The sequence below is a fragment of the Passer domesticus genome, chromosome 2 (genome assembly GCF_036417665.1).
Source record: "Passer domesticus isolate bPasDom1 chromosome 2, bPasDom1.hap1, whole genome shotgun sequence".
Lineage (NCBI taxonomy): Eukaryota > Metazoa > Chordata > Aves > Passeriformes > Passeridae > Passer > Passer domesticus.
In genome coordinates this window covers 5,560,493-5,576,858 of record NC_087475.1, presented here as the reverse complement: position 1 = coordinate 5,576,858, position 16,366 = coordinate 5,560,493, and the positions used below count along the sequence as shown (strand labels likewise).

Here is a 16,366-nt window from a genome sequence, read left to right as displayed (position 1 = left end):
ACTTTTAGTGTGGGGAAAAAAAGAAGTGGGAAATTAAACAAGCTCTCAACAGTTATTACCAGGAGCTGTTTTCACCCTTATGGTATTTTCATCACATTTAAAAATAATTGTTCGAGTGTTTCTATCCATAGAAATAGGTTTTTTCCTGAAAGTTTAATCAACACAGTAAAAGTCTATTAGGAACTGCCCACTGAGATTCTCTAACATTTAAAGTCATTTCAATTACTGCTGGAGTCCCAACAGATGATTAAATAAAGTTGTATGTTCTGTTCTCCCTTTACAAGAGCAGAGGTTTTGAGATGTTTCAATCACATTACATAAACTTGCATTCCTCCACTAACACAAAACATTCACTCTAGCCACAGGAGACAAACACTTCTTGTGCTGCTCCCAGCCAATGATTTTAACTCCCAAATCCAGAGTAAACATTACCTCTTCAGAGCTGGGAACACGTTTGTGTGTAAGGAGCACAGCCCACTGCAGTACAGTGACACCAAATTAAACATGGCACACACTCCAAAGGAGCTGAATCCCATGGGAATCTTTGACATGATCCTGTAAGAATGGTCAGTACCCAAAGTTTGGAGACACTGAAAAGTCAAAAAGACTTTTTTACACTATCACCAAATAATATATATGGAGAGGTAGAAAAGATACTTTTATTCAGTGATAATTCATTTGCAGTTCACTCATTAAAGTCAAGAAGTGAGGGACTCCAACAGCCAGGAAGAACTGTTCAAAAGCCCAGGTTATTATGCCTTTATTATTTATTATCTGATTTCAATCACACAGATGAAGCAGCAGTGCTAAACAGAACAATTCCCCATCCTGCCTGGGTGCTGACTGTAAGTGTGGCTCTCTCAGTGCCTTGGTGATGGCCTGCCAGAGGAGGGCTGAGGCTGCCTGTACTTCGCGAGGACAGCGACATAGTCGTGGAAGGTGAACGTGTGATATTCGTGGTGCTGCAGGTTCTTGTAGGTGGAATTGTCAAACTCCTCTGGAGCAGGCTGAGCTGTCTCTGTGAAAACAAACAGGAACTGGTCACTATGAGGATGCCACACCAGAGGACAGTGTTTTTAAGCACTGAGTCAGCCTTCACAAATTGTCAGATCCCTCATCCAGTGAACATTTGAAAGAAAAAAAGTCAGCAACTTTAACAAAAGGAGAAGTTCAGTAAGTCCAGCTGGTGCCTTGTCTGGCCCCAAAGCAGCACATGCAGTGGGGAGCAGGGATCAGCACAAGGCATCTTGCACAGCACAGGTTTTAAACCCAAACCACCACCTAATGCTGGGGGTGGACAGGGCAGAACATTCCATTTGTCTCTGGAAGACATATGTCTGCATTTCCTGGCTTTCTCATATTTGCCTTGGTTTTCATTCCAGCCAGAACAGTAGGTGACATTCTTAGCAAACCAGGAGGGGCAAAGGAGCAGTACAAGTGATGTATCATCCTGTCAGACCAGGAGACACAGCTCTTAGAGCTGCTTTACAGATTGCATTTTTGCCATGGGGAGAAGCGATGGAATTAGCAAGATCTCCACCATTTAATTTCAGATGAGGTTATACCAAACAGTAATCTATCAAGAGCCTTTGATGTAAATTTCTTTTAAATATAACCTTCTAACCTTTGTATTAGCTTTCCTTCAAAAAAGAATAACCCAATAAAGTTATTTAGAACTCCTTACTTCCTGTTAAAGCCAACATTAATTCTTATGCTTTTAGAATATTATGCAAATCTAGGCAGTATCATTTACATAAAAGGTTCTTACACAGGCTGATTTTACAACTGAGCAAATTGCAAGAAATAAAACTTTACTCCCAGTATTAATTTATTCTTGCATACCCAGAGTTTTAACAACAGAAGAAGACACACAGTGTACTGAAAAGCTTTGCTGTATAAATTTGTATGTGGTGGTTCAGATTAGACTGTATAAAGCCCTTATTTTAACAGGTCCACCTATAATAAAAACACAAGAACTTGAACACCAGGATTTTCCTTTACTTATGAAATAATTACTGCAGTGTGAAGCTATCAGATTAAGAGAAATATCTGTAACATTTAGCAAGGCTTGCTTATAAAACTCAAGGTACTAAGTCATGATTTCAGCAAAACATGACAGGAAATATCCCTGTGCCTGCTGCTCAGTTCTCCTGACACAGCTCACAGGAGATGGGATCCAGAGAGAAAAGGCAGGTGATGCTCCTTGCTGCAAAGAGCCCCAGGAACAGGGAAAGGGAGGCAAGAGTAGCTCAACCTGCAAGAGCCAGTTGTTCCAAATTCAGAGACAGATGTGTAGGAAGGGAAGCAGCTGGAGCCTTGTTCTTCCTGCCCAAATACACTGCACTTGGCTTCTCAAAGGAAACATTTCTTCCTGAGTTCATCCTCCCCACACTTCATCTCTGCTTTGTCTCCTAAAGAGCAAGCACTTCTCAGGATGCTCTGATGAAATGAATCACAGGCCTATTTCTGAGTTCCCAGCTCCAACTTTGCTCCTCACTCAGCAGTTCAAGGCAGCAGTTTTTGCTGACTGCTCCAAACAGGGATGACATCACCTGAACATCCAGGTTTGCATTAAGAAAAATTCTTTTTACATCTTTTGTGCGGCTGCTGCAGAGTTTGCAGACATAAGGACACAGGGGAAGGACAGAAGTAGGAGTTACAGGTGGTGCAGTCAGCTGTGAATGCTGAACAAGGAAAAGCAGTGGCTGCTCTCAAAGAAGGAAGAGAGAACAAGATACAAATGGAGACACCAGCAAAGAAAAACGTTTGAGCATCTAGAACTCCACTATGGATGAATGGTGAGAAAAGCATCACCTGTAGATAAAAACAAAGAGCCCTCAAATTTTTGTTACTTTTAAAAGAAAGCTTATGCTGTTGACTGCAAGAAGCAACAAGCAAAACAAAATATTACTTGCAAACAGTGCAGCATTTTGGTTTTTAAATTGCAGAATTATTTAGGTTGGAAAAGACCTCCAAGACTGAGTCCAGCACAGAGTGCCACTTCCAGTCATCTGAGCTGCCATCAAGGGAGGAGGTAAGGAAACAGATGAAATTATGAGCCCTCAAGCAGAAGGCAGGCCTTTTACTCAGCACCATCTCCTAGAAGCTGACATACAAATGCAATTATTTTGTCTCTAAACCTGGTCAGGCACTTGAGAGCCACAGAATGGCTGAGGGTGGAAGACACCTCTGTAGATCAGCTGGTCCAACCCCAAATGCTCAGGCAGGGTCAGCTAGAGCAGGAGGCCCAGGGCCCTGTCCAGACATTTTTAAATGTCTCCAAGTTGGGTTGGAGACCCCACCACCTTTCTGTGCAACTTGTGCAGTGCTCTATCACTCACAGTAAAAAGTGTTTACTGATGTTCAGGCAAAACCCTGTGTTTCAGTTTGTACCCACTGCTTCTTGTCCCATCACTGTGCACCACTGAACAGCCTTACCTCTGTCTTCTTTGCACAAACCTCCTGTTATTTCCACACCTGGATGATGTCCTGTCTAAACCTTCTCTTTTCTGGGCAGGACAGTCCCAGGTCCCACAGGAGAGATACTCTAGTCCCTCCATCATTTCAGTGGCACTTTGCTGGCCTCTGTCCAGCAGCCCCACACCTCCCCTGCCCTGGGGAGCCCCAACTCCCTCAGCCTGCTCCTCCCAGGTCACCCTTGGTGGCCTTTGCTGCAAGGGCACGTTCCTGGCTCACATTCAATTTGCTATTCCCTTGGCTCCCAGGGCTTTTCCTGAAGAATGAGACTCAAGCAACCTTACAATTAATACTGCTTTGACTTCCAAGCAGGCAAATTCTTTAATCCAAAGTAGCAATGAGAAGAGGGGTCTCAAGAATGGCAGATGTTGCCTAAGATGCAAGGCAGAATCTCAACAGATCAGGACAGAGAGACATCTGCTACTGAGATACACAAAATGAGATCAGCAGGACCATCAATTAACAGGATGGCAGTAAATAAGAAGGGTAGGTCGGATAGGGAAGCACAGCTGAGGAGATGATTATGTGATGCACAATAGTCTTTCCTGAAAACACACCACTGTCTCCTCCCCAGCTCTCTACAAAACTGACTCACTACTTCCACACGAGCTGCTTGCAACCTTCCAGTCTCAGAATCAGCAAGGCCTGTTTCTGGCATTACACTGTGATTTCCTTCTGAAATCTGAAACACTGACAGCTTGAAAAACAAAACATCAAAACAAAACCCAAAACAAAACCAGAAAGATGGCAGGGTTTAAGCAACAATGAGATGGCACCAAATTTGACTCATGAGAATGGCAGCTACCAAACCCTTCCAAGAAAAGAGAAGAATGAAAACAAGCGTTGGCATATAAAACCCATGATTTCACTCGCAGTGGAAACAATCTTGTTTCCATTTTATAAGTAACTGTTTTATGAAACTATAAATACAGAGAAATGAAACCGCTTCCTTTCCCAGCATAGCTGGAGACTGAGTATTACTGACAGCTCACAACAATTAGCAGTGAACAATTTATCTTCCAGAAAGTCACTGCCACTCTGCCAGCCTCAGAACAAAGATCAGAGAAGATGTAGAAACCCTTTAAAAAAGTCAAACCCTACAAGAATCAATACAGTTCAAACAATTTAAAGCTGTACCATCTATTGTGCTGCTTTCTCCAGCCTGGACTCCTGCCTCCTGCATGGTCTTCTCCTTGGCTGTGGTGCCCATCACCAGCGTTGTGCTTCCAGAGGTCTCTTCCACTTTAGGAGCAGTTACTTCTTTTGCTTGCAACTCCTGTGTCTTCTTCATCTTTTCCTTCTCTCCTCTGGACAGCTGATCTTGCTTTTTGTCTTCCCGAGTCACTGCTGAGGTTTTCAGCTGAACAGCTGCTACCTGGGGCCCAGTGGACTTTTCCTCCACGTGATCAGATTTACGAGTGATGTCGGCCAGGTCCAGACTTTTCACCACATGTGGTTCTAAGACCTCTTCTTTTGGAGGGGATTTTACTTTGGGGTCTCTTGCTTTGGATTTTGATGTTTCCTGGCTGACTGATGTTTTAGAAAATTTGACCTGCTTTACAGGAGACACGTCAATTTCTGGTTTGCGTGGCAGCTTCTTAATTCCATATTCTTTGAGGGATTTCTGGGACAATTTCTCTTTTGTCAGCATTGATGCCTTTACTGCCATATTCTCAGAAATGACGGGATATCGTCTGGGAAACTCAACTTTAGTTTTAGTGGCAACTTCTGAATCATCAACATTCTCATCCTCGGAGTCTGAGCTAGAATCTGACTCTGAGCTGGATGAAGTCTGTTCCTCAGCTAACTTTTTCCTCAGGCCTCCTCCTTTTGCAGCTGTGGTGGGGTTTTCCTCCTCACGGGAGGAAGCAACTCCTCGCTGAGGAAACGCAACCTCAGTTTTTCTTGTCATGGGCATCCTCGTGTCTTCAGCAGGTTTTGCAGCTTCCTTGAGGTTGGTACTAGAAATGCTCTCACCTTTGTCTGCAGACAGCAGGAGAGAGCTAGAAGACAACATTTTACGAAATTCAAGTGGTGCCTTCACGGCAAGCAGCTTGGTGCTTCCCTGTGGTGCCACTACATCTAGAAATGGCATAAAGAGGATTATCATCATTGTGTCTCACATCACTATTACTGATCTTAATCACACAATTTTAACTTTCAGAGATAATCTACTACAAAAATAAACTGAAAGTAATTATAATGCTAAATACAGGCATTGCAAAGCAGAAAGCTTTTAGACTTTTTTAAGTTAAAGGAACTGGAGTTCTACTAGCACGTAACAGTTTTTGCTGCTGCGATGCCAAAACTCAAGAGACAAACCCTTATGTTCCTCACTTTGCCAGACCCCTCCAAGAGCTGCTTTTCCCTGTGCTTCAACTCTGCAGCACTGGAAAAGGTCTGCAGGCACTTCCCTATCTCAGGTGAGCACTAGGATGGCTCGTCAGCCAAGCTCTTCAAGCAATGCTGCAGAGACAACACTGGTGTGTGAACAAGGCAGCCGAGCAGAGACACAGTAAAGAGACACAGCCACAGCTGCCTGCAAGAGTTATCCTGGGAGCAGAGGGGAGGGATGGCTCCCAAAAGGAAAAGCAGCAGAGTAAGAGACACCTGAGTCCACCCATGAAAGTGTTACTTGTGAGCTGCCCCCTGAGGTGTGTCCCCACAGCTCAACACTGTTTCCCCAAGACCTCCTCTCCTCCAGGCTTCCCTTCCTATTTCTGCCTTGAGACCTCTTTGTTAAAGGGGCCTTAGAAGATCTCCTGATGCTTCATGTTTGTTTCTGTCTCAGTTTCTCCTCCTTTGTGGAAATCTGCATTAAGCTAAACTCTCCAGACAATGAACCAACAGTTGAAAGAGAAGGCAGCAATTTTCAGGTCCTTTCAGGGTATGCATAATATCCCTTGGATGCTTATCATCATCCTCAGGAGGCTGAGCAACAGCAAATACCGTTGTGGTTACAGAAAACAGGAGGTGAAGGAGGACTGGGAGCACATTAAGAAGATTCACCACGGCTGAAATTGGCTGTAGCAAAGCCAACTCCATTACAAGTTGCATCACTTCCAACCAGCAGCAAAATTCAACAGATTTCCAGCACATCATGCAGATTTTTCTGCAGAGTTTGGAAATCTAGAACTACTTTATATGCCCCTAAACAAGATACAGCTTTCCCCTCACTGGTATTGTATGGTAACACCTTGGAGTTATTAACAAGGAGTTATTACCATTAGTTCTGAACAGAAGCAAGTCTTTAGCCATGTCTACATGAAAACATCACAGAAGAGACAAGCACACGAAAATAAAAGCAAAGTATTTAAGAAAGAAATGCAAAGATTTATCATAACAAAACACAATAAAAGAAGATTTCAAGTTTACAGGCAGTATTTTGAATGATTTCAAGCACGTACTTCTCTCTGCCAGATGGAAGGTGCAGGATGGGAAGGAAGGGCAGGGGGAGGCAGGAGGAAGGGCAGCCACCTTTGGAAGAGGTCTGACTCCCTGCACAGACTGACCCAGCCAAACAGCAGCCTGGAGGATCTAACATGTGAGGATGAGTTCTTCAGAGAGGCACAGAAGAGTTAAACTAACACCAGAATGGCCAAAGGGAGGATAGACAAGGGAAAGCTGAGCAAAACCTGAAGAAGAATTAATGTTAAAACATCCTAAGAAACCAAGGAGGCAGGGAAAATTCAACTTGACCATTAATTACTGGAATAATACTTAAAGCAGTTAAGTTTGGATAAGTGAAAAAGATAGATTTTATGATTGAAAGCTGAAACAGCCAACACAACTGATCCACTTTAATTATTTCAAACTTTGCAGCAGCTAATCTGTACTGCATCACTTTGCCCAAAGAACAACACCTCCAAGTCAGTCACAGAAACACCATTCCCAGACGTGTTCCTCCTTGGAACGTCAGCATCATTCCCAGCATTCATTTAAAGGCTGCTCCCACTCAGAGAGGTGACAGGCAGCAATTACAGGTCTATTTCCCATCACTGACTCTGTATGTAAACACAACCAATTTACCAAAGCAAGGAAAATTTGCACATCCTGTTCCAGCCAGGATCTGGCACAGGCATCCTAAACATCTGAATTAAATTAACCTGAGTGTTTGCAGGGGAGCAGCTGCCCTAAGAGGGCTCCTGACACAAATCAGAGCTGCAGCACAGTGAATCCAGAAACTGATAACAAAGTGCCTCTCAAATACACTTAGTGCAAAAAGATAAATCATAATAAAAAGCAATTTGCTGTTCACTCAATCTGTGAAGGCTTTCCTAATGGAACAGCCAGGCTTTTGTTTGCTTTGGCATTTAAGGAGGTGGCAGCAGTCTGCCTTCAGCTGCTCTTTCAGTGATCTTTTCAACAGCAGTCAACAAGTCTGATGGCTCCTACAGATGGTTCCATGGAGCTTTCCTGTTCCAGCACCTGGATCTCTCATTTGGGACAGGAAACCTCACTGAACCCCTGAGCCTCCGTTTACACAAACAAGGCATCAGTCTCTGAAATTTGTTTGGACTTTGGTCAGGGATAAAAGGGTTCAAATACTCCTCAGTGCAGGATGCAGGGCAGCATCCAAACCAAGGTTCAGGCGTGCAGACCCATGGGGCAAGAAGCATTATAACCAAATTTAACACACAGGGCCATGGCAGCTTCTTACACCACTGCCTGCAGCTGCTGTCTGGGATATTTGCATCTTAAAAGCCCTTCTCTAGTCCTTTTATTTTTTAACCCTGGTAACACAAACATTTCAAAGGACAAGGGCAAACATCTTAAGTTAAAAACAAGATTTTACACCTCATTAAAAACACTTCCAGGGATGGGACACCCACAACTTCTCTGGGCAACCTGTGCCAGGGCCTCACTTTACTCTCACAGTAAAGAATTTAGTCCTGATATCTGATCTAACCCTAATTTCTTTCAGTTTGAAGCCTTCACCCTCATACACATTGAACAGCCTGACACTGCCCTATCCAGCCTGGCCTTGAATATTATTAAGGTGAAGGTGAACAGAAAAGAAGTGACAAATAAAACTATATACCTAGACATGTATATATATGTGTGTGTATATATATATATAGATATATATATAGATATATATATCTATATACACGCACACACCCATATACATATATATATATAAAAATTTATTCCACACAACCAGACCTTGACCTTTACTTCTACTTTTATTATTACGCGGTACATTTTATCAGACACCCTCGTTTACATGGCGGTGACCTTTCAGTCCTTGTTTTTTCCCAGCTTATGCAGCGCCTCTTCCGAGGCGCGACCCCTCCCCATCTCTCCTCCCCCGTTCCTTCACCGACACCCCGACACCCCTCACAGCCACACCACCCTCTTACTCTTTGGCGGCGGCGTCCCGGTGCCCACCGGCTTCGTGCACAGCCCCCGCGCCTCCAGCTGCAACACCTGCGCGGCACAACACAGCAAGAGTTAACGCAGCGGGAGGGAACCGCGACAGCCGAGGGGTGCGGGGCTCTCCCGGAGCGCCCCTTACCTCGCGGCTCAGCGCCCTCCCGCCGCCCCTCAGCGCCGCGGCCGCCGCCATCTTGCGCGGAGCCCTCAGGGCGCCCCGCGGCCTCCGGGTGGGCGGGGCGGCCGCGGGGTGACGTCAGCGCGGTGACGCACGCCGCGCGTGGCGGCGCGGGCGCATGGCGGGCGGCGATGGCGGCGGGCGCAGCCCCGGGGCCCGCCCGGCGCTGGCGCTGCGCGGGGCCCTGGCGGCGGCGAGCGGCGGGGGGCGGCTGCTGGCGGCGCGGCCCGGGTCAGTGCGGGGCGAGCGGGGCCGGGGCAGCGCGGGGCGCGGGGGGGCCGCGCGGGCCCGAGCGGCGGAGGCGGCCCGGTGCCCCCTGAGGGGGCTGGCGGGGCCCGTGTGGGCTGAGGGGAGGCGGCGGGGCGGTGCAGAGGTTCGTGCCTTTCCGAGCTCCTCGTCAGCGTTTTGTGGTGCGGGAGCATCGCTTTTGAACCTTCCGGCCTCGGCGGTTTTCTCCCCCAGTTAAAGTATAAACGGTTTGCTCCCCCAGTTAAACTATAGCATAGAGAATATATAGATATACACACACCGCATATATATGTATATATATATATATATATAGACACACACACACATATACATGTACACATATATATGTGTATATGTATATATGTATATATACATATATATACACATATATACATATATATATCTATATGTGTGTATATATGTATATATATCTGTATGTATATATGTGTATATATGTAAATGCATACATATATATACATACATGTTATATATATAACATAGTGTATATGTCTACATAACTTACAGAAAGCATCTATTATTATACATAAATAGCATACATTATTATACACAAAATATATTAGCATCTATTATTATTCATAAAACCACATTCTTGTGCATAAACTATATTGTTATACATAAAACATACATTGTACGTAGAACTATAAATGCCTAGAATGTATACAGTATTATTTTATATATATACACACAGACATATATGCATAGGTAATAAAAGGTCTATTTTATGTCCATAAGGAAGGTGCACATCAATACCTTCAAGGTAGGTGCCAAGAGGATGGTGCCAGACCCTTTCCCTCTCCTGTTGCCCAGTGACAGGATGAGGAGCAGTGGCCATAAAATAAAACACAGGAAGTTCCACCTCAGCAGAAGGAAGAATTTCTTTCCATGGAGGTGGCAGAGCTCTGGAACAGCTGGCCAGGGAGGGTGTGGAGTCTCCATCTCTGGTGACATTCCAGAGCCATCTGGACACTGTGTCACTGTTCCAGGTGACCTTGCCTGGCCAGGGGGTTGCCCTGGGTGCTCTCCAGAGGTCCCTGGGTGCTTTGCAGAGGTCCCTGGGTGCTCTGCAGAGGTCTCTGGGTGCTCTGCAGAGATCCCTGGGTGCTCTGCAGAGGTCCCTGGGTGCTCTCCAGAGGTCCCTGGGTGCTCTGCAGAGGTCCCTGGGTGCTCTGCAGAGGTCTCTGGGTGCTCTGCAGAGATCCCTGGGTGCTCTGCAGAGGTCCCTGGGTGTTCTGCAGAGGTCCTTTCCTACCCAGGTGATTCTGAGGTTCTGTGTAGTGTCTGAAGGGAGGTGTCAGGGATGGGCCAGGCTCTGCTCCACGGTGCCCAGCAATGGGACAAGAGGCAAGGGGCAGAAACTGATGCCCAGGAAGTTCCACCTGAGCATGAGGAAAAACTTTTTTATTGTGCAGTGACCGAGCACTGGATCAGATTGTCCAGAGAGGCTGTGGAGTCTCCCTCTCTGGAGATATTCCAGAACCATCTGGACACAATCCTGTGCTGTGTGCTCTGGGGTGACCCTGCTGGAGCAGGAGGTGGGACCAGGTGACCCATGGTGGTCCCCTCCAGCCTGACCCATCCTGTGAGACTGTGACTGACAGATGTGCTGAGTCTGACAGAAATAAACTTTATGCAAAATGCAGGGTTACCTCCCCAGCAGATCAGGATTTCCTTTTTGACACGTGCACACAGTGCAATAGTTTAACCTTCTGCCACATGTGTAGCACTCTGGGAGCCCACTTGGGCAGAGGTGGTTCTCAGGATGGGGGGCAGTTGTGCACAGTAAATAAAATAAGGGAATCTTACAAAAGAGTTGCCACTCTCCATAGTTAAGCTCCTGGTTGTTGCAGTGCCAGTAATTTTGGGTTTGTTTTTCCCTTGCAGTGATGAGAGTCTCTTTGTGTACGATTGCAGCAGTGCAGAGAAGCAGCCCTTAGGAGAGAAAGGGTGAGGAAATCTGCTCTTTTCTGGAGGGTGCATCTCTGAGCTTGTGTGGCTGTGAAGGCACTAGAAGGCAGCCACAGGATAACTCCCTGAGCAGGTGAAGGGTTGGTTTTGCTAACCCTGATGGATATATATGGATCTGTTTTTTGTTTCTGTTTCATCCAGAGTTTCATTCCGCTGTGAACCTTTTTTCTCTTTTTTTTTCTAAAAAAACCAGCAGTGGCAAAATCAAAATCAATAGTTCTGTCTCTTGTCAGTCAAGACATTTGTGGAAGAGTCCTGGATTTTTTGTTAGACATCTAGGACCAAAAAAACTCACAAAGCACTTACATAAGCTCTCCTCCAGATCTGTTCTGTAAGAGTTCAAAACACACACACAAAAAAAGTATTTTTCATAGCTTAGATTGAGCTGCTGGACATTGTTTTGCTTGTAGCCAAACAAGCAACATTTGACTGTTTTCCTCATAATTTATATCAAGATGTGCCAGCACAAACTTCTGTTTTCTAAACAGGCTTTGACCTGCCAGTTTCCTTTGTCTTGGCTCGTTTCTTTGCATGAATGTCCATGCTGGCTCAACATTTTAAGGAGAAATAAAAGCATTTAAAGTTTTACTTTGTTCCTCACGCTCCTGGTGGTTTGGGAACAACCTCCTGAGGGAATTCAGTATCTGTCAGGCTGTGAACTGTTGGTGCCCTTCTCTCCATTAGGCAGGATGGAAAAGGGACAGATAGAGGAAGTGATGACATCCTGGCTGTTGCCTTCTCCCCATCAGGAGGTTATTTTGCCTTGACAGATGACAGCAAACGCCTGATTCTGTTCCGCACGACGCCTTCCTGGGAGTGTGTCAGTGTCAGGTAAGGACCTGGAGGTGCATGCTGCTGTGGAGTTATGGCTGATGGATTTAGAGTTCCAAAATGGGAGTGTTTGGGATGTTGATATTTGTTATTACTTAGCTTCTTTTTTTTTTTTTAATTCCCTCGCTCAAACAAATGTAATGTTTTTGGGAATTCAGAGTATTTGTCAAGAATTGATGTGTGATCTTCCTCTCACTGAGAATGGGAGTGCAGATATTTAATTCCACTGTCCAAGGAAGGATAATTTCTTTCCTTACTCCAAACAATTTTTTTTTATCTTTAAGAATTAAAACTCCACCCACTCTTGGTACACTGGGGTTGGACCTGTAAGACTGATGCCCAGCAGTTCAGTGAGTGCATTCTCTGTTCCCTCTGATTTTGAGGAGTTTTGGGGAGTTTGTTAGCCTTTGAAAAAGCTGTCATCTTTTCAAAAAGCGCATCTTTAGAGATGCTGCAGCTGCTTTTCTTCAGTACATTCCTCCTGAGGAAACAGCCTGTAGCTGTCCACCAGAGGTCCTCCAGTTCCAAGTTTTCTGCTGCTGCTTGTGACAATTCTCTGTAGAAAAACCAGGATTGTGAAGGGCTTCCTGAGAAAGTACCTGAGCATGTGACATCTCTGCTTCTGTTGGTCTCTGACAAGTGTGAGACCCTGGTTGCAGATAAACTCAAGTCTCTGTAGCTTGGCTTTGTGTGTAGGATACAGGATGGGCCCTTGGGGTTAGACAGGGTTGTAGTGGGGAGGTGATCATGGCATGAAGCTGTGCCAGGGGACATTTAGGTTGGATATCAGGAAAAGGTTTTTTACCCAGAGTGGCTGAGCACTGGGACAGCTCCCCAGGGAAGTGGTCACCACCAAGGCTCACACAGCTCAAGAAGGGTTTGGACAGCACTCAGGCATGTGGGGCATTGTTGGGGTGTCCTTTGCAGGGCCAGGAGTTGGATTCAATGATCCTTATGTGTCCCTTCCAAGTCAAGATGTTCTGTGATAAAACCAGAAATGCCCAACTCTGTTCGTTCTCTCTCCTGCCTTCCCTGCTGCCCTGCCTTGCCTGTAGCATGCCACTGGATAATGGTTTGGTGGTTTAGTTTCTGCTGAAAGTTTAGGACCACAGCTGGAATTTTACCTCATATTGGGAAACTGGGAATACAGGCAGAAGGCTTTCTGCATGAATAACAATGCCATAGTTTGAGCTGTGACTTGTGTTGGTGTTTTGTGGCAAGCTGTATAGAAGTCTCACACCTGGAGGCCAGTGCTGGCCTTTGTAGTCAGCTTGTGTCAGACAGAGGGGAACTTTTGAATCTTTGTGCTTGAGATCCGAGGTGGTACAGTGAACTTGGAGCAAGACTTTCTGGTTGGCAAAGTAACCTTTTCTGGAACCGTGTTGCCTGTGATCCTGTTGTTGTGGTATTCCTTCAAACAGCCACTAAAAAATCTGGGAATTTCTCTCTTCTTACTGAAGCATAGTGTGTTTTCCTCTTGCCTCCACACGGCCACTGAATTTCAGAGCAGGTGAATATAAATATCCATTGCTGTGATCCTTGGTGCCCACAGTCCTGTGCTAACACACAGGATGTGTTTTCTGGCATCTGTGGTCCTTATTTTATCTGGGTGAATGTAAGAAAGCTTTTACCTGCTACACTGGCAGCTGGAACTATGAGATGGTGGCAGATGATGAGGGAAACTCAGAGTTCAAGTTCAGAGCTTTGTCTGGACAAGGAGCGTGGAGCCTGTGGCTCTGTGACTTGGGATATGAAGAGAAGAGAGTTCCAAGGCTCTCCATCAAGGGCTCCCTTTGCAGTACAGAGTGGTAACTGGAGTAGTTCCTACACACTTTTTAAAAAGTGTTGCTGCAAAGGACTCCTAATAGTACAAATCCTGCCTTGTCTTTTCTGTGTGTTTAACTCATGTTTTTATGATGTAGAGTGCAAGGAAGTCTAGCAGCCTTCATTAGAATCCTGGCATGCTGCCTGGGTGAGGTGCTCAGTTGAGAAAATAGCACAGCCAAATGCAGTCATGCAGCTTTTAATGGTCTCCTGTTCCTCTCCCCACCCCAGGTGTTTGCTATGACATAAGTCACTCATTTACTAGACTCAAAAGTGCCATTTCAGCCCCTTGGTGTTACTCTCATGGCTGCCATTTCAGTAATGTTGCATCTGAGAACTTTTTGCCCAGCCTCTTGGTCTGTTTAACTTCAGACTTGCTGAAGCTGCCATCCAGAGCTGTTCAAGCTGTGCCATTTGTCTTTCAGGTTTGTGAGCAGGAGATGCACATCCCTGGCTATCACAGCTGCAGAGGATAAGATTTTTGTTGCAGATAAGTCTGGTGATGTCTATTCTTACTCAATAACAGAACCTAAAGCAGATGGAAAGCTTGAGCTGGGTCATGTCTCCCTGCTATTGGATGTGGTAAGTGTGTGTATTTACAAACCTGCATTCCTGCTTGTGCTTGGGGCTCTGATTGTTGCTCTTGTCCCAGATTTGTGGTTTGCTTTTTATTTTTTTTAAATTATATAAATGAAATGTAGTCCAGATTTTTTACTGAGTTTGTGTTGGCAGAGTTTGGTAAGGAAAAAAGCTTTTGAGTGTTGAAAAAATCTTCATGCTACAGTCACAGAAGTCTTGGTGACAGACTATCTATGGGAGTTCATCCACTCTGCCATGTCAGCTGAGCTCTTTGATGTGCTAAGTTTCTTTTTAAGATGGAGTCTTCCAGCTGTACTTCCAGCTGTTGGGGCTCAGTGGCTTTCACTGGACCTGGAAGTCAGTGTTGCTTGTTTTAGTGAGTGAGAATGTTACTGTCACAAAGATTTAGGCTTCCATTGTTGGTGGAAAAAAGTGGCTTCATGTTTGTATCTGCCTTTTGGTGTGAGTTGATAATTTTTTTTCTTAACTAAGAAGAATTTCAAGCCTTGAGCTGCTGGGCACTAAAGCTCTCCCTTTGCCAACAGGCCCTGAGTGCTGATGACCAGTATATCCTGACTGCAGACAGAGATGAGAAGATCAGAGTCAGCTTGACCAAGGCTCCCTACAGTATTGTGTCCTACTGCATGGGACACAGAGAGTGAGTGCCTTGTGTGCCAGAGCCCCTGTGTGCAGCCATTCCCTGCACAGCCACCTTCATCCACTCCCAGTGGGTGAAATCTTCTCCTCAAATCACACTAAACAGCAGCTTGGTCTGTGGTAGAATCATGGAATGGCCTGGGTGGAAAGAGACCTTTAAAAGCCATCCAGTCCAGCCCCCTGCCATGAGCAGGGACATATTTAGCAAGATCAGGTTGCTCAGAGCCCTGTCCCAGCTGGCCTTGAATGTTTCCAGGGATTGGGCTCTACCACCTCTCTGGACAATGTGTGTTTCACCAGCCTCATTGTAAAAACTTTCTTCCTTATATCTAGTCTGAGTCTACAGTGAGTTTAAACCTGTTATCCCTCCTCCTACTGCAACAGGTCTTTCTAAAAATGTCTGTCCCCATCTCTTTTATAAAGCCCCTTTAGGAACTGGAAGGCTGCAGTAAGGTCTGCCCAGAGCCTTCTCTTCTCCAGGCTGAACAACCCCCAGTTCTCTCAGCCTTTCCTCACAGCAGAGGTGCTCCTGCCCTCTGCTTGTTTTTGGGGCCTCCTCTGGACCTGCTCCAACAGTTCTATGTCCTCCTTGTAGCCAGGACTCCAGAGCTGGACACAACCTCCTCTGGGGCCTCAGCAGAGCAGAGGGGCAGAATCATCTCTCCCCACATGCTGGCCACAAGAGGCTCCACAAATGCTTAGCTCAGGATGGAGCTATCTGAGCCTATCTTAGTCTTAGGAACTGTCTTTCAAGGTTGAACATATGCTAATTAAATTAATACCATCTCAATACAGAACTCAGACTTGTTAGGTTCTGTGGTAATAGAAGAAAAACCTGGCTGTGTCACCAGGGTGGATAGAGCATGCCTGCCTGGACACCAGCTGGAGACTGCAGTATGAAATACATTTAAGGAAGATGGAGAGAGTCTGTAAGAGCTTGGAGTGCCAGGACAAGGGGGAATGGCTTTGAACTGACAGAGAGTAGGTTTAAATTCGATACTAGGAAAAAAAATTCTTTACTCTGAGGGTGGTGAGGCACTGGCACAGTTTGCCCAGGGAGGTTGTGGATGCCTCACCCCTGGAAGTGTCCAAGGTGTTCATTAGTGGTTGCAGAGTGAAAAGCAGTGTAAATTAATTTAAATGTATTCCAAAATTCAGTATTTAAATTAGAAATTAATAAGGGTTACATAAATACAATAATGTCTCATT

The 16,366-nt window shown here is 45.5% G+C and overlaps 2 protein-coding genes across 7 annotated transcripts in view; one reads left to right on the top strand and one right to left on the bottom strand.

The window, feature by feature from the left end:
- Positions 1 to 744: 744 nt before the first annotated feature.
- Positions 745 to 9,152, bottom strand: NDUFV3 (NADH:ubiquinone oxidoreductase subunit V3). Of its 2 annotated transcripts, XM_064406779.1 has the most exons (5): positions 8,996 to 9,066; positions 8,841 to 8,907; positions 6,885 to 7,112; positions 4,615 to 5,559; positions 745 to 1,018 (listed from the first exon to the last, which is right to left on the bottom strand). In XM_064406779.1, exons 4-5 carry the CDS (start codon positions 5,492 to 5,494, stop codon positions 861 to 863), a joined length of 1,038 nt encoding a protein of 345 aa, XP_064262849.1. In that variant the 5' UTR covers positions 5,495 to 5,559; positions 6,885 to 7,112; positions 8,841 to 8,907; positions 8,996 to 9,066; the 3' UTR covers positions 745 to 860. The 2 variants fall into 2 exon arrangements, with proteins under 2 accessions (XP_064262849.1, XP_064262848.1); XM_064406778.1 differs by lacking the exon at positions 6,885 to 7,112 and having other exon boundaries at positions 8,996 to 9,152.
- Positions 9,113 to 16,366, top strand: part of WDR4 (WD repeat domain 4) — a 66,057-nt gene continuing 58,803 nt past the window's right edge. For 2 of the 5 annotated variants that reach the window (XM_064406769.1, XM_064406760.1), the window contains exons 1-5: positions 9,113 to 9,262; positions 11,183 to 11,245; positions 11,951 to 12,097; positions 14,347 to 14,503; positions 15,046 to 15,158. In XM_064406769.1, coding sequence (XP_064262839.1) covers positions 9,150 to 9,262; positions 11,183 to 11,245; positions 11,951 to 12,097; positions 14,347 to 14,503; positions 15,046 to 15,158 — 593 coding nt within the window. In that variant the 5' untranslated portion in view covers positions 9,113 to 9,149. The remainder of the gene's footprint in view (positions 9,263 to 11,182; positions 11,246 to 11,950; positions 12,098 to 14,346; positions 14,504 to 15,045; positions 15,159 to 16,366) is intronic. The other 3 variants (XM_064406777.1, XM_064406775.1, XM_064406764.1) reach the window with 2 other exon arrangements.